Source organism: Diospyros lotus, chromosome 12 (assembly GCF_014633365.1).
Source record: "Diospyros lotus cultivar Yz01 chromosome 12, ASM1463336v1, whole genome shotgun sequence".
Classification (NCBI taxonomy): Eukaryota; Viridiplantae; Streptophyta; class Magnoliopsida; order Ericales; family Ebenaceae; genus Diospyros; species Diospyros lotus.
In genome coordinates this window covers 33,208,738-33,235,048 of record NC_068349.1, presented here as the reverse complement: position 1 = coordinate 33,235,048, position 26,311 = coordinate 33,208,738, and the positions used below count along the sequence as shown (strand labels likewise).

The window sequence follows — 26,311 nt, the reverse complement described above, 5'->3', positions numbered from 1 at the left end:
GAAGATAGTTTTAACTGTTAGAGCATTATCTTTTTATTTCATCAAATCTAACTATGTTATCTTATAAAGGAATGATAAATATGGTTATGCATTGTGTGCAAATGTTATATTTATATAATACGTATATGTTTTTTAACTAATTTGACTATTATCAATCAAACTAAAGAAATTGTGAGTATGTGTAAGTATCAAGGAAAATTTCAAGTCTCAAATTTCTATAAAAGGCCAAGTACTACATGAAATCATTGTTGGTTGGTTAATAGAGTTGTTGTTAAGCAAGCTTGAGTGTTGGTTGAACCACTTAAAAATTGATGTAGAGCTAATCTAAATCTAGACACAATTGAATTCATTTTCTGACCAATATTCACTACTTGAGTGTTAGTCATTCATGCTCATCTTCTTCACTTCAGGCAAATTATCTGGTAATGTTTTCATGTATATATTCTTAAACTAGATACTATTTTTAAAAGAGTTAAGTGTTTTATTCATTTATATTCTTATTACTCTCTTTTATTTAAGAGAATGTTTGAAATTATTATATTATCTTATATTTTTTTCTTGAAAAATTCTTTCACAAATTTTGTAAAACTTGTAAGAAGTTACGCCTCATCTAATGGTTGTGGCTGAACCTAGTTGTGAAAAAACCACACGTAAATATTATAGTTGCTCCTATAAAAGTTGGGGTTCTTACTTAACCAATGAAAACTAGATGTTATAGTTGAACTTGTAAAAACTATGAATAGATTATAGTTAAGCCCTAAAAGCTAAAATCCTTTAGTTGATAGTTTCAAAATCTTTAGTGAGTAGCTAAGATAGTGAACTAGACTTGTTGGCTGAACGACTTAAAAATTGATGTGTTCATGAGATGTGCTTCTTATATTTTGATAGTATTATTTTTCATCTATCATACAAATGTTTTCTTATTTGATTTCAGTTCATGATTTTCAAAGCATATTAGTTTTAGCCTTCATTGCATCCATAAAAAGTTTTTAATATTTTTACTTGCATTCATACTTTTCAAATGCATATATTTTCCATGAGACTTGAAATTCAGAATTTAAAAAAACAAACAGAATCTTATTAGTATTAGCATAATAGTTTTTTATTCATATCTTTAAATGATGTTTTTCATCTTTACCTAAATATTTTACAACTTAAATTTATTCTTATAAGACATCTTTTTACATACTATACAATGTGTTCTCATAACTTGTGTCAGTTTTTATTGCATATAGAAAGGTTTTCAAATCTTTCTAATTTTTTATATTGGTTTATAAGTGTTAACATTTAACAAAAAGTGAAAAAAAATTATTGTGATTATAATAATTATTTTCTTATATTTATATTCAAATGTTATTTTTCATTCATACATATTTTTTCTATATCTGAAGTAAGTTTAAATTAACCTGTATGAAAATGTTTTAATCCATATAAATTTATATTAAATTGCTGCAACTTTTTTATGTTATGAAAAATTTATTTCAAATTAGCTTTAATGCATAATTATTATGTTATGAAAAGTATATTTCAAATTAAGTTTAATGTATAATTAATTTTTAAATATCTCAAAAATACTTGGATCATTCAATTTACCCCCCTCTTGGATGATCTTTCACACATAATCAACTACTTAACCTTTACACTTGGTTTTTTTAATCTAAGTTCAGCCACAACTATAGTCTTTCAAGGATAAAGCATAACCTTTACAGACTTTTCACACTTGGCTTAGCCATAACCAATTTGCCTTTCAAGAATTAGGCCTAATCTTTACAAGTTTTCACAATAATGTGAAAGGATTTCTTAATAAAAAAATATAAGATGATACAATAAATACTTAAACTTTTCTCTTGAAAGAGAGTTACAAGATATGAAAATCAAACACTTTTTTTTTCTCACAAAAAAAAAAAATTGTATTTGAATGCACGTGAGACGATCAAAGCTTTAAAAAAATATTTGAATGCTTGCTTAAGCTCTTGTGTATGTATTCATATGTTTTAACATTTTCCAGTCAATTTCTTCTCCTATTTATAGATTTCATGCATTGAATGTTAGCTAACATGACAAATTATAATTGGAATGTTTTGATTAAATCACAACTGCAACTTTTTGTCTCTAAAAGCATTAAAGAATTTGTATTAATTTACAAAAGTACACCCATGTTGTCTAAAATGCATTTAATGAGCTAAAAAGATGAAACTGGTAATAATAAAATGCATCTAACGACAATATTTTTCAAATTCAAATAAAAAATAATCGACTAAGTTTTAGGCTTACTCGATTGAATATTCCATATAATCGATTATATGTTAAGCTTACTTGAGTATGACCAAGTCAGTACATGACTAACTTTTGATCCTCAAATATTTGCATTAATCATTCAATTACAAAGCTAAGTTTACTCAATTATATACGATTTTTACTCGAGTACAAACAATTGTTACTCGATTAAACTTAGGTCTAGAACCTTAGCCAGCTTTCAGCGCATCTTTACTTGATTAAAAAAAATATCTACTCGAGTACAAAACAACTTTACTAGAGTAAAATAATGCTTAGATTTTTGAAGGAAAGATACTCGATAACATAAATAGATTTACTTGAGTATAAAATATCATTACTCGATTATAAATACTCTTTATTCAATTAAATTCAAGATAACAAAAAATTACATAGCACACTCGAGTATAAGAATTATGATAGACGATTATATTATATCTCTACTCGATTATTTACATATATGTAATCGACTAATTTAAAAATAAATTGAGTATTACTTGATTATATTCAAGGTATACTCGATTGGATTTTCACAAAGAGCTTTCAAAAGTTTTACTCAATTATTTTCATCACATACTTAACTATTTTGAAAACATACTTGTTTATAAATTCGTCAAACTTAAGAGTACTTCAAAATGTTTTGAATATCATCAATGATCCAAATTTACTAAAAATATATTTTCTCATTTAAATTTATCAAAAAACTATTTTCTCATAAAATCAAAACATAAATTTCTTTACAGACGGTAATTTTGGGGGTTCAATATAGATTTGTGGAGATAGATCTTGAGAGAGTGAGGAAATGTTTCCCCTTCCTAGAGGATTATGAAATGAGACTTCCTGCGTGGGAAACATTGGCAAGACCCATGTTGATGAGGATTGTATAAATGTTCACGAGGTGTTTTTAATGGTCGGTCTTTGATTCCCTATCATCGAATTCGGATTAGGGTTTTTATTTAATGTAAAATCTTGTATATCTAGATAGGTATATATTTATCCAAAATGAATGCAATAGAATTTTTGTATGAGTTTCTTAAGGACTAGTCATTTACTACCAGCTCAACTTCACTCGAATAAATAGGCAAGATTGGTGGCCTTTTCTGTCTTTTTGCCACTAGTGGTGCCTTTCCTTGAGCTATTTAGTTGTTTCGGGTTTTTTTTTTTTTTTTTTTGGGGGGGGGGGGGGGGGGGAGGGTGGTTAGATCAGCGGATCAATGTTTTTACCCTTTATAGATTGCTAGGGGTCGATAAGCTATTTTCAAACCTTCCTAACAAAATAGGGAGTTTTGAGTATAATTGGTTTGTGGTGAAGTCTCTGTCCAATTGAAATGCTCAATGGTGTTTGGACGATGGGATATTAATTATATATATATTTTATCTTCTTTAGAATATGGTTTCACTTATTTTACATATTTAAGACTTCAAATTAACTCAAAAAAGAAAAACATAGGAGACGAAGAAAGAGGGGGGAAAAATACTAGAAAAAAAATCACTGAGTACTTGAAGAAGGAATAAAGTTATGTTTATCATAAATTGATTTTCAATTCTCAATCGTCTTTTTAGAATGTTTCCAATCCTAAAATGTCGAGAAATATCAAAAAAAATAATTTTGAGCTATTTTTGTAATATTAAAAATGCCTTTCTTGTCCTTGTAACAGTCCATCTTTTCATTCATATATATATATATATATTTTTTAAATGTATATATATAACTATGATTGTGAATATATGTACATATATAATTGTGATTCTATAAATATATGCACACAAATGTATATATATGACTATGATTGTGAATATATGTACATATATAATTGTGATTCTATAAATATATGTATGTGTGCATATATATATATATATATATATATAGAGAGAGAGAGAGAGAGAGAGAGAGAGAGAGAGAAAGAGAATGATGATAGAGTGGAGCCACTTATTTTCTTTTTTTGGATTTATTATTTTTTTAATTATTAACTCATGATTGATAAATAATAGAATTTGTGTTTATGTTTGTTTAAATTGATGATAAAATTTATGTTTATATTTTATTGAATAACTATTTTTTTATAATTTTTATATACTTGTTTCTTCTGTGTTTCTATTTTTTATTTTTTTTAAATATTATTTTTTTATTTTTATTTCGTATCAATCTGTTTTTTATTTCCATTCTCGTGCAATCTAGCCTTTAATTATGGAATGAGAGGGAAAAAAGATCTTTTATGTTTTAATTGATCAATAGTTTTTATATTATAATTAAAACTTAGGAGATAAATACTACAAACTATATAAATTTTATTCTTAATTAATTGATACTTTTTAAATTATACATAACCGAAATCAATACCTATAAATACTCTCAAAGCACATACCTTCAAGCAATCTACTTCTTATTCATCATCTTCCTCTACCAAACCCCTTCGATCTAAAAATACACCCCTCGTTAATTCTTTTTTCTATAAAGCCATCTTTCTAGCTCTCATTTCTACCTTTGGATGCCTTCAAATTCTTAAACGACCATGTTATCACATGTTTGTTGACGACTTACCCATCAAATATGCCATTTTAAGGCAAATTCCCAAATAATCCTAACAAGCCATTTTGCATACAATAAATTTACTTAATTTGAAAAATTCGCTATGATCAAAATCTATTCGTTAAATCGATGGTACCACTATTATCTGGATAACACAAAACTTATTGATATAAATGTTTTTGAAAGTATCAATCATTTTAACACATGATAATAATCTAATCATATGCTATTATGCATCGAGATTGTAAATTGATGGCCATTGTTTGGACATAATTTTTTTTTTTATCATGATTTTTAAATTTGGATGACATTTATACACCACCAATTTCAAAACTTAGAACATAAGAGCATCTCCAACGAATGCGGCATTTTCAGTGCCAATTGAAATTTGGCACAAGAACCTCTCCAACGAATACAGCAAAATGGTGTTGGGCACAATTTTCAATCACTAAATTTGATGTTGTGTGAATAGTATAACACCAAATTTGGTGTTATACTATTCACTAATACCAAATTTTTTTTTTCATTTTATTTTCAGGTTTACCCTTATTTGTATAATTTCAAAACAACTTATTCCATTTATATCTTTTATCACTTTTATTATATTTTTATATTTTGATTAATAATTAGAAATATAAATTAAATTATTATAAAAAATATATACCGATGAAAATATTTTATTAAGATCTATAAAAAGAGTATAATATTGAATATATTTTTAAATATTTAATATATTTTATAAATACCATGTTAATATAAAATGAACTATTTTTGTTTATGTATATGAATTTTTTTATTTTAATAATTACTTAATAGAAATAAAATATTCTTAATCTAAAAATTCAATAATATAATAAAAAGTAATAACATTTTCATTAATATTTATTTATAGAATATTTTTTAAAGATTTTCTTTTACACCAATTTGGTGTTACACATTAGATAAATCACTAATTTAGTGTTAAAAATTTTGATATAAATTATTATTAAATACTAAATTAACGTTAAATTTGATATCCAACATTAGACTTGCTCTAAGTAATCTATTATAAATTGGGATAAAGATGATGTTGAAGGACATGGCATGGAATGTGGAAGACGCATAGCATATGCTTTGGAATTCCAAATTCCAATGCGTGGCTTACCGTTAAAAAGTCCCAATTTATCAACACGTGGCATCTTTTGGTATGAAGATTCCCATTGGTGTATCCCCCATCAACCTTCTAACAGTGACCTCGCATTGGGTTGGATCCTTCAAGCCACCACCAAAACCACTCGCACATTTGGGCGTGGCTTTGTATTTTTTTTTTTTTTTTTTTTGAAAAATTCAATCACTACTCGATTTGAGATTAAATTTATATGATACTCAAATTAATTTAACCCATAAATGTCTTATAGTATATTAGTTTAGTGCATTGTTATCAAATTTGTAAGTCAAATCGTACGAATTTATGAGTCGTGTAACTTTAAACGAGTCAATTAATTGTTTATAAATTTGAATTTTTATAGAATTGAAGTTGGCTTGCGATTCAATACTATAAACTCAATAAGTAAACTTTGAAATTTATATTATATATAAATTAATATTTAAAATTTTTATTATAAATGAATGATGCCAAATGATAGAGTTAATATTTAGAAATTTTATATTATTTAATATTTATAAAATTAATAGATAAAGTTATTTTGAAATAACTACATATATATATTTTATTCATAAAGATTACGATTGTAAATTGTAATAATCATGTTATTAATTAATATTAATTAACTTTTTATAAAATTATGTCATTTTGAACATATATTTATATATATTAAATGATATTTTTAATTATTTTTAAAATCTTACGATTTTACGATCCAAGTTTACAATTTAATTTTATGAATCATTCATCGATCTCACTTAAAATTTTAATTTTAACAACAGTGGTTTAGTGGTTAGTATAAAAGATAACTATAAATGTCTATACAAAACAATGTATAGGGCATATACATTGCCAATTTTACTTTTGTTTTTAATATGTGATCGTTGAAAAATAAAGATAAAATTGATTATTCACGTTATCAATCAAAATATCATTATTTATATAAATAAGAATGGATAACTTACACATAGATTTGATAAAAATTAACAAAATTTTCTTGATATATTAGAAATGTCTAAGACATTTCATGGTAACAACTTGTTATGTAAATAGATCATTTTGCACTCATTATTAAACACTCATCCCTTGTCTCCCATTCATGCTAATTGAGTTCTCTTCTCCATCAATGATCATATTTTTCTACCAATGGCATTAATTAGGAGTGAGCAGAGGTTTTGTTAGATTGAATAAATCAAATTGACAAATTTGGTTCAGCTATTTAGGTGTTGGTTAGCAATTTGATTATTTTTGACAAAAATTTTGGTTAATATTTATCGATTCGATTTTCCTTGATCAATTAACTAAACTAACTGAATCACTACTCGCCCTTACTTGTATCTTTTTCTTTTTTGTTGTCCGACTCAGCCACCCACCACCACCTCTACCCCCTATCTCCACCACCATCCATCAGAGACGAAGACTTGGAAAAGTCAGAGAGTCGAAGATGAAAAGCCAATTGGCCGAGCAAATTGTTGGCCCTTCGTCTCCATCTCCAATTCGCTCATCCATTTATCTCCTTCGATGTCGACCCAACATCTCTCTCCCCCTTCGATTTGCACCACCATGCTCGCTTATCAACGCCAATGGTAACTTCGGTAAGTTTTCCGACAACTTCTTATGGGTGGGTATTCTATATTAAAACTTAAATCTACTAAAATTCAATCATTAGATCCTTTTGATTTTTGAGTATGTGGGTAACTGAGACAAGACAAATTTAATGGTCAATTTTGATCGTTGGAATCAGCCATGGATGGTGGTCTATGATGTTTTTCAAAAATGTGATTTGAGTTTTTTTACAATAAAATTAATTTTTAGATCTACAAAAAATTAACCGTTGCATCAAACTCATTTTTTGGTATATGAACCACCGTGGTTTGGAGCATCCGATGATCAGTTTCGATCACGGGATTCACCAGCCGACTAGGTGGTCAATAGTAATAGTAAGGCCAAACTTTAGTTCGATTTGTTTGGTTATTTTGTGGGAAAGTTTGATTTTCAGTTCAATTCGATTTTTACGAATTTTAGTCGGTTAGTTTCTTTTTCGATTAGTTCAGTTATTTAGGGTTTGTCGATCAGTTCAATTCGGTTATTACATGCGGTTCAATTCGATTCAATTACTAAAATTTGAACGATTCAATTCGATTATAACTGATTACACACTCATAGCATTAATCTTATCTTCTTTAGCTACTGCTTTTCTTTCTCTTTGTAGGGTTTAATTGAACCCTTTGAGTTGGAGATTTGCATGTCTTTAAATTGAACTTTAATACAGATTAAATCCATTTAGGTTTAGCTAATCAAACCCACTTGAGTTTTAGAGATGGCAATGAATACACTACCATTTAAATATCTGCCAAAACCTTATCTTCATGAGAAGAGTATAAGTGATTTAAATGTTGAATTTGCCTGGGTGTAAATGTGAATGTAAGTGAAGATGTGCATGTGTGGGGGTTGGAGAAGTGAAAAATCTCACATTAAAAAGGTGAGGAAAATTGCAAGCATTCATATACCCCCTCACTTGCTCTTTGGATTTGGGCCCTCAGGGGCACTCAAGTTTTGCGAGTGGGTGAACTCCTACCTCTATGGGTTTGGGCTAAAGCTTGCGTGCGCCACTAGCTAGTCGTGATTTAGTTTAAGGAAAAAATATGTATATATATTTTTTATGTTCGACGGCATTCACAAATTTAATTATTAAAATTAATTTGTAATTGTTTAAAATGATTTATAATTGAATTGAATAATTGATTTATTTAATTTTGATTTATAATTTAATTTTTGATTTTATATTTATTATTTAAGTTTTTGTAATTAAACCAAACGTTTTATTAATTATCGAATTAAATTTTTAGCTTGTCATTTTCGTGTTTGTCAGCTATATATAGTTGAGCGTTCTTCATTTTTTGATCATCCAGAATTTGAGCATCTGAATTCTTTTTTCCTTGCATATCTTTCATTCTTAGTTCTTGTATCAAAGAAGAGCAAGTGTCCAACGAATTCTGAGAAATCTGATTTTATTCGTGGTTGGAGTTCATCCGGAATCAATTGTTGTATTCTATTGAAGTAGTTGCTACAGTCTGCTTGTAATCGATGGAGGGCGAATTCTATCTTCAGGACAATACTTTCAACGTGCCTCGATCGTTGTTGTTTTTCTATTGCTGTTTTTCTCTTTCCAGTTCTTTATTACTGCAACTTTTGTACTAGTTCCTATGTTGATGTTGTTTAAGTTGTTGTGATTGCTCGAGACATTCTACTGAATGTTTGTTGTCTTTCTACCAAGTTCTTGGTTTGCTGTCAACATTTACTTCAAGTTATAGTTTCTGTTGTATTAGTTAGACTATTATTATTATATTTACACATTCCTGTCATATTTTCAACATTAAATACTCAAAGAGTATAAGTAGAGTAGAAGGGATAGGGCCTCCTACCCCTACCCTTAGACATGGCCACGGTTCATGAACCGCCGGTTCCGGTTCATGAACCGCCGGTTCCGGTTCAAGAAATCTTTGAACCTGAACCGAACCGCCCAAGGGCGGTTTGGGACGGTTCGGTTCCGGTTCCGGTTCGTGCCGGTTCGGTCAACGGTTTGGACCGGTTCGGTCAACGGTTTGAGCCGGTTCGGTCAACGGTTCCGGTTCCGGTTCAAACCGAATTTTTTTAATTTTTTTTTAAATATTGTTGTATTCAATTTTGGTCCTTGTTCCGTTGTTCGGTTCGGTTTGGTTTCGATTTTTAATTGTTAAATGTAATTGTAAATATAAATATTCTCAACCATATTTTTAATAAAAAAACACTACTAAAAATTGAAGAAATATAAGTAATAATTTCATTAAAAATAATTAAAACAACTAAACAAGTATGTAATATAAGTAATTAATTTTTACAAATGTGAAAAATAAAAAATAAAAAATAGAATTAGACTTAATTTCATTAAAAAATAATTACAACAAAAATGTAATACAAGTAATTAATTTTTACAAATGTGAAAAAAAATAAAATATGGACTTGGATCCTACGCATCTTCATTGGAGTCGGAAGTCGCCGTTGTTGAACCATCATTAACCCATTCGTCAGATGATGATGAATGGATAAGTTCTTCTTGACGTCGCATGTTAGCTCTTTCCCAATCATCGAGGCAAACTTGAGCTTCCAATGATTCTGGAGCCAATCTTGATCTTCTTTCGTCCAAAATGTTGCCTCCACTACTGAATGTTTGTTCAACGGCTACAGTTGAAGCTGGAACTGCAAGAAGTTGACTTGCAATAATTGCAAGAGTTGGAAATGTCTCCTTGTGCCTTTTCCACCACTCCAAAATTTCAAAATTTAAACCTGTATCATCACCAAACTCAAAAACTGTGGTTAGATAAGTTTCGAGCTCCGAATGTGAGCTCGATCTAGGTTTTTTCCTCCTTTGATCTAAAAATTTATGACCCCATTTCATTGGTTGGGAGGAAGAGGAATGCGGAGCCATGGATGGAAATGATTCTTCACTACTAGGAGCAATAACATATGCTTCATATAATTGATTGCATAAAGTTCTAACCTTAGAAATTATAATATTCACATCAATTTCTTCATTATTTTCTAATCCTAACAACGAATAATAGTTAGACAAACACTCAATTAAACCATCAAATTTACACCTAGGATCAAATACCATAGTAACAAGAAAAATTTCAGGAATAAATTGATAATAACGTAACCATTTTTCTCTCATTTCTAAAACAGCATGACAAATTTCTTCAACATTAATTCCTTCCATTAATACACCGGCCACATTCATTGCTTCTATTAAAAATTGATGTGAAGTTGGTTTATAAACACTACTAAGTGTATGAGTAGCATCATTAAAAATTCGTAAAATATTCAAAATTGAACTACAAACATTCCACATAGTTGGAAAAATAGGATATTGTGGAATATAATTTGCTGCAAAAGAACACAATAAATCTTTATATTCAAAAGATTGATTAAGTAATTTAAAAGTTGAGTTCCAACGAGTAGGGACATCTTTTGAAAAACGTTTTGGGGTTTGACCATTGGAGGTGCAAAAATGTGCCCATGCTTTTGCAGTTCGAGGGTGTACCCAAATATAAGAAATAACATTTCTAATTGGATCTAAATAAGAATTAAGTGACTTAATACCATCTTGAACACATAAATTTAAAACATGACATGCACATCTAACATGAAAAAATCTTCCACCAAAATTTGGTTGGCAAATTCTTTTCAATTCATTAATAGAAGCAGTATTAGCCGATGCATTATCAAAAGAAATTGAAAAAATTCTATTAACTAATCTATATTCTTGTAAAATTTGTTGAATTATTCTACAAATATTTTCAGCATTATGACTTTCATCAAAACATCGATACGCAAGAATTCTTTTTTGTAAAACATAATTTTCATCAACCCAATGACAAGTAATACCCATATATGAATGAGTTTGCCAATGATCACTCCAAATATCACTACAAATAGAAACATTAATATTATTGTTTTGAAAATATGTTATCAATTCAATTTTTGAGTTTTTAAACAATTTTAACAAATTCCTTTTCAAAGTATTTCTAGGAATTGATTTAAAACTAGGATTAACAAAGTTTTGACAAAATCGAGTAAAACCTAATTTTTCACCAAAACTAAAAGATAAATGATCAATTGCTACCATTTCAGCTAAACCAGACCTACAATTAGCTTCATTATAATGAAATAATTGAGGAGAGTTTGAAGAGGTAGCAAACCCGGATATTTGTGTTTGATCGCGGCTCAATCCAACCTTGAGCGGGTGCTTTGTTTGCAAATGTCGGGCGAAAGTACCATATCCACCTCCTTGCTTGAATTTGTATACTTGATTACAATAATTACAAGATACATCAAATTTACCATCTCCTTTTGGTGTTTTCTTGAAATGAATATTAAAAATATCAGAAGTAGAAATTTTTCCACCTCCCTTTTGTTGAGTTTCACTCTCTTGTGTTTGAAAATTTTGAGCTTCAAACTCAACATTTTCAACATTTCTACCTTCACTTGCCATTTTTTTGAAAAAAGTATGATAATAAAAAAATATAATAATGATAAAAAAATATAGTAACAAGTAATAAATAATTAATAATATAATTGAATAAATTGATAAATAACAAAATGAGAAGATTGAAGAAATTGAAATTAAAATATTAAATGAGAGACAAAATTGAGAGAATAATAATAGCTTGAGACTTGAGAGAGAGAGAGAGAGATAGAGAGAAAGTGTGAAAAATGAGTGGGGGAGGGAGGGGTATATATAGATAGGAATTATAAAATTTAAAAAAAAAAAAAAAGTTTGAGGGGGGGGGTCCAACGGTCCAATCCAATTTGGACCGTTGGGGGGGGGGGGGGGGGCTGTCCAACGGTCCAATTTGGACCGTTGGGGGGGGGGGGGGGCGCGCCGCGCACGGGGGGGAGGGGGGGGGGCCGCGCACGGGGGGAGGGGGGGGCTGTCCAACGGTCCAATTTGGACCGTTGGGGGGGGGGGGGTGCGCCGCGCACGGGGGGGAGGGGGGGGGCCGCGCACGGGGGGAGGGGGGGTGCACCGTGCGCGGCCGCACGCGCACGGGGGGTGGGGGGGGGGCCGGTTCCGCGGAACCGGAACCGGCGGTTCCGGTTCAGCGGAACCGGCGGTTCCGGTTCCGGTTCCGCGGAACCGGCGGTTCCGGTTCCGCGGAACCGGCGGTTCCGGTTCTCCGGAACCTTGAACCGGAACCGGACCGAATTTCGCCGGTTCGGTCCGGTTCCGATTCCGGTTCCGGTTCGGCCGGTTCCGGGTCCGGTTCCGGCCGGTCCGGTTCCGGTTCGAACCGCCGGTCCGGTTCAATTTTGGCCATGTCTACCTACCCTACCTTAATATAATTATATATAAATATATATTATTTTATTTAATTGTATATTATAATTTATATATTAAAAAAAATTAATTAAAATGTATTCTTATATTTTTGAAATCAAACTTAATTATGATATTTCTGGCTCTCACCCTCACCATCAATAAATTAAGGTGGTATTTTTTTATTACTTAATGTATTGGAACAATTTAAAATATTATAATTGTTACTTTTTTGTTTTTTGTTCGCACTAATGTCACAATTCTTACAATATTAAATCGTTGTGAAGTTATTTAAACAATGAATATAAAGTTGTTAAAATTACACATCAAGTACTTAGTACCCTAGGAGTGTGAAAATTGAGAATTAAACAAAATATTTTAAGACAACGTTTGTTAAAATGAGCAAGATAAGGGAGTATCAAGATAAGTCTAGAATGATTTTCGGACCAAGATATGGAATGGTCAAGATAAAATTAGGAAGCATTCCAAAATTTTTATTAAACTCTTTGTTAAATTTTTTAAAATGCACTAATTGATACATATGTTCATTTTCTTCTTTTCTATAAAGACCAAGATATGTTTATCTTGAAATGGTGAGAGATAAACATATATTAAAAGATCAAGATAAGAGATCATTAATAATTTTTTCAAAAATAGTCAGATAAGCTTAACAAAGATATTGGAAATAATAGAAGTCTGAAATGCATCCTATATTTTGACTTTTTCATCTCACATATTGATTAACAAACGTCCCCTAAAAATATAAGACACAATATCGAGAATAAGAATGGAGATACTGATACAAGGATGAGTAGAAAGATCTTCTACCCATACTCTCTCTATTTCCATCCCTACTTGGGCTTGACTAAATCCTGGTGGGGTTCAATTTCCAATATGCAAGTTTGATTTGCATATTTTCAAATTGAATGGCCCTACAATTTATGTGTGTCAATGGGGAGAAATGACAAAGCCTTTTATTTTTTAGCTATCCAAGCAACGAGAGAAAGAGAAAAGAAGAAAAAGAATAAGAAGATATAATGATGATTAGGAGCCTTTACTCTCATGATGGTGAGAGAGAAATGACAAAACCTTTGATAATGATGATGATGACGACGAAAAAGAAGAAGAATATATTGAATGGCCCTTCAATAAGCCTTTGATTTTAATTTCTCGATGATTTGGGCTTTTTATACCCAAATAATTTCTATTATTTATTTTTCAACAAACTAGTCGATGTATTTACTTTAAATCATTACAACCACTACTTTGTTACTAGTTGCATTCAATTATTATCTAAAATTCATTATGTTTGGTTGGAGAAAATTTAAATAAGGGTAGTCGTACGATTAATTCATTATATTATTAAAAAAAAAGTTGAATATCAAATCGAAATAGCCGACTCATTCGAACCAAAAATGTTTTAACACCAATTTAGCTATTAATTGCTGAATTGGCCAAATCGGAGGGGGAAAACCAAATTTAAAAACTTCAATGCATACTTGTGAATGTAGAAAAGCGAAATTTTAAAGTTCACACATTAATTACTATGGAGTCTTATCCTTAATTCATTTTTAAAATACCATAATTTATTTTGAAATTACGATTAAGGGTGGTAATTAGAATTTCAAAGTTTTTACTATACGACTGAAGAAGTCAACTGTGTTATTATTACCAAATCAAACATATCTTTTTTTTTCAAAAAAATCAAATAGACATGAAACATAGTTTGATAGAAACTAAACTTTCTTTACCCTAACATGCAATTTTCTTGTAATTCAATAAGTTACGTATTATTCCCATGAAGTTGTCAAGATGAATTGGTTTATCGTAATATTTCGTTTTAAATTGTTTGGACGATCGAGTTGTACGCGAAAATTTATTATTAAATGTAAAAACAATAATGTTTCACTAATTCTTGCGGCAAAAGTTCAAAAAAGCTTTGGGCATGAGATAGTTCAGCAGACAAGAAGTGATCATGAAAAATAAAAAATATTTGTTGTCTTCACGTTTGCGGTTATGTGTCAAAATCTACTTGTTGGATTCCCTAATCTACCTCTCCTGTTAAAATCGTGGAGCCAAACAGTAAGGGGCGCTTGTGATGATGCGTTAATAAAAAAAAAAAAGTTCAAAAAAGCATCATAGCTTCTAAGAAAAATATAGTTAGTTCACTTCTATATAGTTAGTCAAATAATGTAAAGAAAAGTTTGTTGATACCTCTTATAACCTACTTTACTTCTATCATCTTCTTTACCCAAAGTCTTATTCTTCTTCTCCTTAATTAAGGCTCTTATCTTTTTCTCTTTTCTCTAACTTTCTCCTTTATCCTTTATTCTCATTTTGGGTTGATTCTTCGATCTTTTTCTTCTCACGACTCTTTTCTTCTCATGACTCACACACTATCACACTTTAATATTTTTAAAAATGTGGAGGCCACCATGCTTTCTCCTTTATATATACTCCAAAACTCTACTGACCCTTTACTCTTTTTCTTGAGTTATAGTGAGATTAAAGAAAGATCTATAAAATCAAATTGTAAACTCGGATTGTGAAATCGTAAGATTTTAAAAATAATTAAAAATATTCTTTAATGTATATAAATATATGTTCAAAATGACATAATTTTATAAAAATAATAATTAATATTACTTAATAGCATGATTATTATAATTTATAACTGCATTCCTTATAAATAAAATATATGTATGTACATATTTCAAAATAAATTTATCTATTAATTTTAAAAATATTAAATAATATGAAATTTCTAAATAGTAAGTTCATCTTTTGTCATCATTCATCTATAATCAAAATTTTAAATGTTAATTTATATATAATGTAAATTTTCATAAATATGCAAGTTTACAAATCGAGTTTACTGAGTTTACAATATTAAATCACGAGTCAACTCCGATTCTATGAAAGTTTGAGTTTATAAACGAATTGACTCATTTAAACCAACGTGACTCATAAACTCATATAAGTTGACTTGTGGATTTGACAAAAATGTTAACATATATATTTTATTATTTAACCACTTCTTAGGTCATATTTGGTCGGACAATATGGTTTTGAATAGAAAGTAAAAGGGAATGAGAATGAAAAGGAAAATAGAATTTTTTTTTTTGTCGCTATGTTTGAGCTGTTGGGTATGAGCGGGAATGAAATAACTATTCCATACTATCAACATGTTTGATAAGAGTTGATTTTGATAGAATTGAATGGTAAAAATAATCACTTGATATAAATATTCTTTTACATTATAAAAATGATATTTAACTCTAAGAAATCATATAATTACTAAATATATTTTAAAAACTATTCTTCTTTTTAGTTTAAAAATATTAAATAAAATTGAATATATATAATTTTTATTTAATTTTTAAATAAAATTAATTTAAATAACAGCAGACTACAACTGACGATAAAAGGCTATGAGTGATGATTCGAAGACAATATTAATGGGTGGTTGTGACAGACAATAGGTAATGGGATGACGGTGGCTGGCAAAGGCTACGATAATAGGTGACAAACAATGACAAGTTTATATACATTATATTATGTAATTATCCATAAAATGCGAGTACAAATATAATTATATCTTTTATTCTATGCCTATTTTGTTATGAAAAATATTTCCATTAATTTGAGGGAATGACAATTCTCTTGGAAATCAATCACTTCATTCCTTGATAGTAACTAAACAATCTTTTGTGGAATTCTATCCCATCCCCATTCCGTCCAACTAAAGATAATCTTACTAAAATGCACTTCTATTCAAATAAAAAAATCAAACCAAATTAAATAAAAAAATCAAATCAAAATAATTGAAATTCAATAATTCAATTTGGGAGTTCTTGTATCCAAATGTATTGTTTTTTATTTGATAAGGTGAAGCTCATAACTATTATGTTTTAAGTGGATGTTAAGTAAATTGTCATGTAGTGCTAGTGTTTGTTAAAATGAGTAAGATAAAATTATAATATTTTTTGAACCAAGATATGGAATGATCAAGATAAGACTGAAAAACATTTCAAGATTTTTATCAAACTGTTTGTTAATTTTTTTGGAATGTACTCAAGGACATATGCGTCTTTTTTTTTTATTAGTAAGGACTAATATAAATTTATTCGGAGGAGAAAAGAGATAAATCTATCTAAAAAACTCAGATAAGAAGTCACATAACTTCTTTTCCAATAATCGCTAGTTAAATTTTGGTAGTGTTTGTTAAAATGAATAAGATAAGATTATATTAAGATAAGATTGAAATATTTTCCGGACCAAGATATAGAATTGTTAAGATAAAATTAGGAAGCATACCAAAATTTTTATCAAACTGTTTGTTAAATTTTTTGAAATGCACTGGAAACATATGCCATTTTTTTTTTTATCTATAAGGTTTAAAATATGTTTATTTAAAGGGTGGGGAGAGATAAATATATTTGAAAAATGTCAGACATGGGTTTGAAAAACGATAAATTGTGAAAATCAACCGTATTGCGCATTTTTTTTAGGGAAACGATTTGAGATGGTTTGACAAACTCATAAATCATGCAGTTTGTAATTTGATAAAAATATTTTCAGTTTTTAACCAAACTGCCCAACTGGTATGACAATATGAAAATTAAAAAAATAAAACCCAAAATATGTTGTAGTTTGTTTAAACTATTTATTAGTATAGTTTTTCTTTTCTTTTTTTCTTGTAAAATAGTTAATTTCGAAGTGAAAAATTCAAAATATGTTAAAATGATAAACCATAAAAACTTTAGGCCCAATTGTTAATCTACCAAGTGTAACATCCCGCATCGAGCGATAAGAAGGATCAGAACAACTTATCCTGATAGGTCTACGCGAATTTCTTAGGGGGTCACCTATTTTTGAGCTTCCCCAGCTTAAGCACGCTTAACTCCAGAGTTCTTTGCTTACATTCAACCAAAAAAGTATCCAGATAGTGTTGTTTCGTTCATTATTTATCCTCGATATATACTACTATTTTCTAAGCTCTTGGGGTATTACATTCTCCCCCCTTAAGCACATGACGTTCTCGTCATGTGACCTTACAACTGGTCTCAAATCTTCTCCCCTTAGGGGCTGCAATTCTAGTAGCCTACCAGAAACAGCTCCTTGTACAAGCCCTCAAGCTCCGACGTCACTTCCTACCTTCATCAGACCTCCTTCACCAAGGGTCGGCTCTGATACCTCTTGTAACTTCCCGCATCGAGCGATAGGAATGACTGGAACAACTTATCCTGATGGGCCGACGCGAACTTCCCAGGAGGTCACCCATCCTTAAACTTCCCTAGCTCAAGCACTCTTAACCCTAGAATTCTTTACCTACATTCAGTCCAAAAGATATCTAGTTGGTGTTATTTCCTTCCTTCTTTATCCTCGATATATGCTACCATTTTCTGAGCTCTTAGGGTATTACACCAACCCCACTAGCAAGCTCACTAGGACAAGCCGCGAAAATCATACCATATTTTACAGTACGTTTTGGTGTGATTTATGGAGACCAAATCAGATCGCGTAATTTGGAGTAAATAAAAAAATCACACATATGGTTTGGTGTATTGAAAATGGTTTAGATCGACCAAATCGTATCGTGAACACCTTAAATGTCATATAAGAAGTCATGTGACTTCTTTTTCAACTATTATCAAATAAATTGAAAATGACAAAAATTTGGAATGATTTTCATATCTCATCGTTTCCAATCCATATCTTGGTTAACAAATTCTACCTTAACAAATACATTGAAAATTACTTTTGTTTGAAATATTTTTTATGTCACTTTTTCTAGTCTATATTTTGATTAACAGACATTACCTCAATATACGTAATAACTTACAAATCACACATACGATGTAAGCCAACTAATGGTTGACAATTTGATGCTTAAAAAAAAAAATTGCTCATTTTTATCTATTAAAACATTAGGGCCTGCTTTTTTTTTTTTTTTTTACTTTTTCAGGCCATTTTTAATTTCTCAAAACAATAAAAATGTGCTTATTTTTATATTTTCAAAATTATATTTTTGAAAAGAAGGAAATTATTTTTAAAGAAAACTCAAAATAATGAAGTCATTTTAGCTGTATTCATCACAAATACACTCAAAATTTTTAAAATACGAAAAATGCTATAAAAAAATATATTTTTAGTAATTTTAAAATAGATAATTAAAATACAAAAATAAAAATAAATTAAAAATTAAAATAGAAAGAGAAGAACCATATCTTTTCTTTAGATTTGAGATTGACTCAAGAGAGAAACATTTCAAACATTGTAATTTAATGTGATAATGATATTCTTAAAGCTAAGAATAATTACAAATCACTTATAGTAAAATAGGGGACTTATATAATCAATAAATTAATCATTTTAAGATAATTAATTGCAAAAGAAATACCGAACTTAATTTTAGCCTATTTTAATTTTATTACAAATTTTTAATTTTTAATAATATACATATTGAATTTTATGTCTAATTTCAATTTATAATAAATTTTATTTTTATTTTTTTCAATAATATACCTAACTTTGAGTTTCGATTCAGTTTTATAATAGATATATAAATTATCCTAATTCTTATTTAATTTGGATCATTTAAAAGATAATTCCTTCTAACTTAAAAAGGCCTTTGAAATTTCTTTTAAGTTAGTTTGTTCTTTTTCTTAGACGAAATCATATTCCCTTAATAATGAAGTCAATCAAACTCTAATTAAGCTAATTAATTAATATTTTAATTACAAAATATATTTTTAGTAATAAAAATACAACTATAAACTAATAAATATTATTGTTCTTTTCTGACTAAAGGAGGGACGATTGGAGGCGGGGCACAAGCTTTGGTGACGGGTCTGTCCAGGGGGCGACTGACACCTGTAAGTACTCTGACGGTTGAGTGAGTAGGAGAGTAAAATGAGGTAGTGTATCAATAGGTCAGAGATGAGAATATACATTGGCTCTGAACAGAGCTGGTTGATATAAAATGAATAAATGTCTTCTTGCATGCACGAGACGTGTATTTGCAGGTGATGGACTCGGTATCCGGCATCAGGAGGGTTCCCAGGTGGTAGCATGGTGGCGACGGAACTCTCATTAATGTAGATGAGATCCGTTATTATTGAGGATGAGATCTGAGACGGCTATGCGAATATCCACTGACAGCCATAATGATGCCATGACAGACTGGTGCTGGGTCCAGAAAGGAGATCAGATTGAGCCTAAGGAGAGGGTCGAGATTGGACCTGGACGGTCCAATTATTTATTATGGTACTATTTGTTAAAATGAGTAAGATAAAGTTAAATTACTTTTTAGATCAAGATATATAATTTTTAAAATAAACTTGAAAAGTATTCTAAATTTTTTATTAAATTATTTGTTAAAATTTTTGAAATGTATTAGAGAATATACGAGTTATGTTTTTTTATTTATAAAGTATAAAATATATTTATTTAGAGAGAGAAGAGAAATAATTATATTTAAAAAACGTTAAATAAAAAAATCAAGTAATTTCTTTTTCAGGAGGAGCCTTGCTTTTGTCCGAGAGCATTTCAATTGGGCAGATATGCTGCCACAATAATCGGCCCCTCACGCGCCTTAACCGCTAATTGAATTGAGATTGCAATCTCAATGGCGCAAGCAAAAGCAACCCCAATCTTCTCCCAGCAAGAAATCCCCACGCTTTCTTCATTTTCCCTCGATCCAAACACCTTTAAAACGACACTCCAACCCATCCCCAAGCCAACAACACTCGCCGCCGTCATGGCCGCAGATATTTCCAATCGTTATTTTCCGATTAAAACGGTGGTGGTGCTAGTCCAAGAGAACCGCTCGTTCGACCACATGCTCGGCTGGATGAAGACCCTCAACCCCCACATCGACGGCGTCACCGGCGCCGAGTCCAACCCCCTCGGCTCCACTCGGCTCTTCTTCGGTCGCCGCTCCGCCTACGTCGACCCGGACCCGGGCCACACCATCCAAGCCATCTACGAGCAAGTCTTCGGCCAGCCGTGGAGCCGAGACGAGAAGGAGCGGGAGCGGGAGCCGACAATGCAAGGCTTCGCGCAGAATGCGGAGAGGACGGAGAACGGCATGGCGGACGCGGTGATGAACGGGTTTGAGCCGGACGCCGTGCCGGTGTACAAGGATCTGGTGGCAGAGTTCGCGGTGTGCGACCGGTGGTTCGCGGCCGTGCCGGCGTCGACGCAACCAAACAGGTTGTTTGTGCACTCGGCGACGTCGCGTGGCGCCACGAGCAACGACACGAAGCTTCTGGTTGAAGGGTTTCCCCAGAAGACCATATTTGAGTCTTTGGATGAAGCTGGTTATAGCTTTGGCATATATTATCAGTACCCTCCTTCCACTCTGTTCTTCAGGTATTGCAATGGCTAGCTGTTACAATAAACTTTCGACGGCTCAACTTATGTTTGGATACGAGGAAAATGGAAAGCGAGATTCAAACTGATATTAATATGTATAATGGCTTATAAAACAAATGGAAATTAAAACGATCGAGCTAGTACTATACATTTCTCTTTCATATATATATATATATATATATCTGGTTTTCTCTGTTGCTAGGAATCTAAGAAAGCTGAAATACGTAAAGCACTTTCACCAGTTCGATCTCCACTTCAAGAATCACTGCAAAGAGGGGAAGCTTCCAAACTACGTGGTAATCGAACAGAGATACTTCGACCTCAAAATCTTGCCGGGGAACGACGATCACCCTTCTCACGACGTCTTCGAGGGCCAGAAATTTGTGAAAGAAGTTTACGAAGCGGTGAGATCAAGTCCCCAGTGGAACGAGATCCTGTTCATCGTTGTCTACGACGAACACGGCGGTTTCTACGACCACGTGCCGACACCGGTGGCAGGAGTTCCGAGTCCGGACGGCGTAGTGGGCCCTGAGCCGTACAACTTCCGGTTTGACCGGCTCGGCGTTCGTGTCCCGGCGATTCTGATCTCGCCGTGGATTGAGGCTGGAACTGTGTTGCATGGGCCGTCGGGGCCTTTTCCGTCGTCGGAGTTCGAGCATTCTTCGATTCCGGCGACTGTTAAGAAGATTTTCAAGCTGAAAGAGTTCTTGACTAAGAGAGACGCTTGGGCAGGCACTTTTGAAAGCGTTCTCAGCCGAAGCAGCCCAAGAACTGACTGTCCAGGTGAATCTAACTAATTTAGTTGATCAAACTAATACAAATTAATTAGCGACAACTGATTTAGGTGAATCTAAGTAAGTTAGAAACATGAGAAAGTGTGTTTCTTTTGCTTTCGGCCTTACAATATTGCAGTTAAACTGGCGGAACCAGTGAAGCTGAGAGAGGCCGAAGCCGAAGAGAAGGCGAAGCTGACAGATTTTCAGGCAGTGCTGGTGCAAATGGCGGCGGCATTATGCGGAGACCACCAGAAAGACAGCTATCCCGACAAGCTGGTGGAGAAGATGACCGTTGCAGCGGCGGCTGAATACGTGAACAATGCTTTCAAGAAATTCTTGGACGAATGCGAGAAGAAATCCCGGGAAAGCAGCGGGGCAGATGACGAATCCCAGATTTGTGTTCCTCCTGCAGGCCGAGACGACGCAGCAAAAGCAAAATCTAATAACAAGTCCTTTGCTTCCAAGTTGTTTTCCTGTATGATTTGTAGCCCTTCCAATAATTAAGCTTCATGCAGATGATCAAGAAGTCGTGGGTGGGATCCATCCATAAGCTTCATTTTGTGTATGCAATGATGTGGGGATTAATTTGCTTCATTTGTTTATGTCTAATGTTGATTGATCGATGCATGACGTTTATGATGAAATGTATTCATTCCAATTAGTCATATTCTTATGAATAAGAACCAAATTTGATAACATTTATATATATTTTGAAGATTAATTATGAGGACTTGCAGACATCTATTTTTTTTTAATAAATTAAAAGGTAAGTTTGAATTAACTATTAGAGATTAGACTTTGTAAGATACTTATTTTTGTGTTAATCTTTTCCTAGTATGCTAATTAAGATACCATTAATGAGATCATAATATTCTTTGCTATGCTATGTTTTAATAGTAGTATTATTAGTCTTTTTACCCTTGGACTTATGATAATCTCAATAACTTTTATCTAACACTTATTAACTATCATCATAATACTCATTTTCAATAACTATTTGGACCGTTCGGGCCCAATCTCGGCCCTCTCCTTAGGCCCAACCTGATATCTCTTCTAGACCCAGCTTTAGCCCAACACCAACCTGCCACGGCATCATTACAAACCCACTAGATATCAGTGCAGCCATCTTAGATCTCATCCTTATTAATTGCGGATCCCATTTAGAGAGTCTCGTTACCACCATACTACCACCTGTGAACCACTATCGACGCCGAATAATCAGTCCCATCACTTGCAAACATACGTTTCATACATGCAAGAGGACATTTCCTTCTTTTATATCAACCAGCTTTCTTCAGAGCCAATATATGTTCTCATCTTTGACTTACTGATACACTGCCTCATTTTACTCTTATACTCACTCGACCGTCGAAGTGCTTGCAGGTGCCAGCTACCCCCTAGACGGACCCGTCGTCAGAGTCCGGGCCCCGCCTACGATCACTCTCCTTTGGTTAGGAAGGAACACTACTTTTTATGAGTGTCTTAAGTTAATTAAGTAATAGAATTTATAGAAGTTTAATTTTTAAAGAAGTTTTGAATGCTAATTTTAGAGATAATTATATAATTCAAAAGATTACTATATAGTTTTAGAGAAGGTACGACGATTTTGACCAAAGATTATACGTTAATTAGGGATCTATTGAGATTTCTATGCTAAAAGAAAAAAAAAAATTACTTAAGAAGAATTAAATGATGATTTGAAAAAAGGAAAATTTTTGGTGAAAACGCATAATATATAACATACTAATTCCGTGAAGATCAACACACTTGTTATCTAAAACATTCGAAAGATTCTTACTAGAAATTTTTAAATGTAGTATCTTGAATTTTTCTACCCAAAAAATCTATAAACCTTGTAAACATGCAATTACTCAAACAAGCTTAATATACTATACTCAACCCATGAGATTTAAAGTGTTGGCATGAGGGGTATCAGCAGCAGACCTATTACCTTGAGTGGTAGTGGTCATAATTTTTTATAAATATTATTATTTAGTTAATTGCATATTCACTGAAATAGATTTCCCCAAATTGGATGTGGGCCGAGTACAGGGTCAAAGCTCAAGAAGAGCCCATGGACTGAAGTGCCTTCCGGCCCAACTCACAATCTCAATCCAACACTACACAGACTGGACTATATATGAACTTGAATCAATCCCAACGGTTAACTTTCAGCAAATCTCTCTCTCTCGTGGTAGAGAGATGGCTTCCGTTGCGGAAACGAAGCTCGATTGCGGCTGTATATCCCACGCGTTCTTCAAGGCCGCGAGAAGGGACCCCGACAAAGTCGCCGTCGTACACGGCGCCGGCGGCGCCAGGATCGCCAGAGAGTTTCGCAGCAACAACCGCACCGCTCCGCCGTCCGCCATCGATTACGACAAGTTCTTTGCCGACCTTCTCTCGACGGCGCAGAGTTCTTGTCCGCCGCTGTACGAAGGCGACCGCTGTTTCACTTTCTCAGAAATCCTCGTCGCTGTCGACTCCCTCAGCTCCCGACTCCGCCGCGTCCTCGACGGCGGAGATGATCCCTGTCTTGTCCGAGCCACCGGCACCACTGGTTAGATGAAACCCCCTCTTCATTGTATCTTTACTGTATTTTTATGTTGTTGATGCTCTCAAAGATCTCTAAAGTTTAATCCCTACTGTTATGTTCTAAAAAGATGTAAGGTAATGCGACACATTCCTCTTCTCCAGTAAATGCTCCCGTTACATCGCGACTTCTTCATTCCTCGCTTAATTTATTCTTAGATGAATTTGGAGACTTGTTTGTGGAACCTAACTCTCTACTACCCCCATAGCTCTAAAAGGTGCATGGCGCAAAAGGTCATGGAGCTTGAGATGCGATGCGCATGAGACAAGGCGCGTCTTTTAGAAAAAAAAAAACTCAAAATCTTGTAAAATCATAAAAAATTATCAAATTATCAATAATAACACATGCATATCATTAATGATTCATTATTTTCAAATTTTAAACTAATATCATCAAAGTTGATTCATTCATCATGCAAATTCTAAACTAGAAACATCATCAAAGTTTAAATTTAAAGTCTCAAACTCAAACAAGTACCATTCATCATGCAAAGTTCTAAACAAACATATAAACACTACAAATCCACAATCAATAAAGAAGTTTTAATCAATCATCATCAAGGAGATTATCAACATCAAGGTCAATATCTTCATCATCCCTTTCAATCAAGAAAATGTTTTCATTTTGAAAAATGCTAATTTTCTAAGTCTGGAAGATTAGCGCATTATAAGGAGACATATAAGAAAATATTTTCATTTTGAAAAACTATCTCTCGGTATTTTGATAGCTAATATTCATTGTTGTTAAAATAATTTTTAATGAATTTTTCAAGAAATAATAAGTATGTATTTTGGGGGTGGTTAAATCATTAAATCCTGAGTTTATACTAAAGCCAAAATTCTATTTTCTTGTTGTTATGGATTTTGATTTTTTAGATATTTTTATTGAACCCAAATGGGGGGTACTTTCTTATTTACATTTATGTATTAAAGTAAATGGAAGATAAAATATAAATAAAAGAAAATGTGAACATTTATGTTGTAATATATACATGTTGGAACTAAGAAGAGGGGAGGAATTGGGCTGCCTAGGTTTTAATTAAAACCTAGGTTTTATACCTAGGTTTCATGAGGCGCGTCTCTTGCCTCGGCGCCTCACCGTGCAAGGCGTGCACCTCACTGAAATCGCCTCACCTCGGCCCAAGCGAGGCGTTGAACTGGCGCCTTGCGCCTAGGCGTGCCTTTAACAACTATGACTACCCCCAAGACCAATAGACCACACTATCAACCTCAAACCCAATGCTGAGCCAATTAACATTTACTCATATAGATACCCCCTAAAATAGAAGGCTGAAATTGAACACATGATCAAAGACATGCTAAATACTTTTGTTATACAACCAAGCACCAGCCCCTATGCCTTTCCCTTGCTATTAGTAAAGAAGAAAGACGATTGTTGGCGATTTTGTATTGATTACTGCCAACTCAATTCCTTAACCATAAAGAATAAATTCTCTATACCCATTATCGAAGACCTGTTAGATGAATTGCATGGAGCTAAAGTTTTCTCTAAACTTGACCTCAGATCGGGATATTATCAAATTAGACTGCGTCCTAATAATATCCACAAAACTGCCTTTAGAACTCACTAAGGGCATTATGAATTCTTGGTAATGCCCTTTGGATTGACCAACTCTCGAACAACTTTCCAAGCCCTTATGAACCAAATATTCAAACCCTACCTACGCCAATTTCTTTTGGAATTCTTTGATGACATTTTGTTTTACATCCCCACCTTTGCCAAACATCTAGAGCACTTA

The 26,311-nt window shown here is 32.3% G+C and overlaps 2 protein-coding genes across 3 annotated transcripts in view; both read left to right on the top strand.

Moving 5' to 3' along the window:
• Positions 1–20,399: 20,399 nt before the first annotated feature.
• Positions 20,400–22,668, top strand: LOC127787457 (non-specific phospholipase C4-like). Its single transcript, XM_052315512.1, has 3 exons — positions 20,400–21,183; positions 21,389–21,969; positions 22,099–22,668. Exons 1-3 carry the CDS (start codon positions 20,438–20,440, stop codon positions 22,464–22,466), a joined length of 1,695 nt encoding a protein of 564 aa, XP_052171472.1. The 5' UTR covers positions 20,400–20,437; the 3' UTR covers positions 22,467–22,668.
• Positions 22,669–24,142: 1,474 nt separating this feature from the next.
• The window catches only part of LOC127787456 (putative acyl-activating enzyme 19), a 129,824-nt gene continuing 127,655 nt past the window's right edge, over positions 24,143–26,311 (top strand). For both annotated transcript variants that reach the window (XR_008020162.1, XM_052315511.1), the window contains exon 1: positions 24,143–24,519. Coding sequence is in view for 1 of the 2 variants with exons in the window: in XM_052315511.1 (XP_052171471.1) it covers positions 24,165–24,519 (355 nt within the window). In the remaining variant the exon portion in view is untranslated. The remainder of the gene's footprint in view (positions 24,520–26,311) is intronic.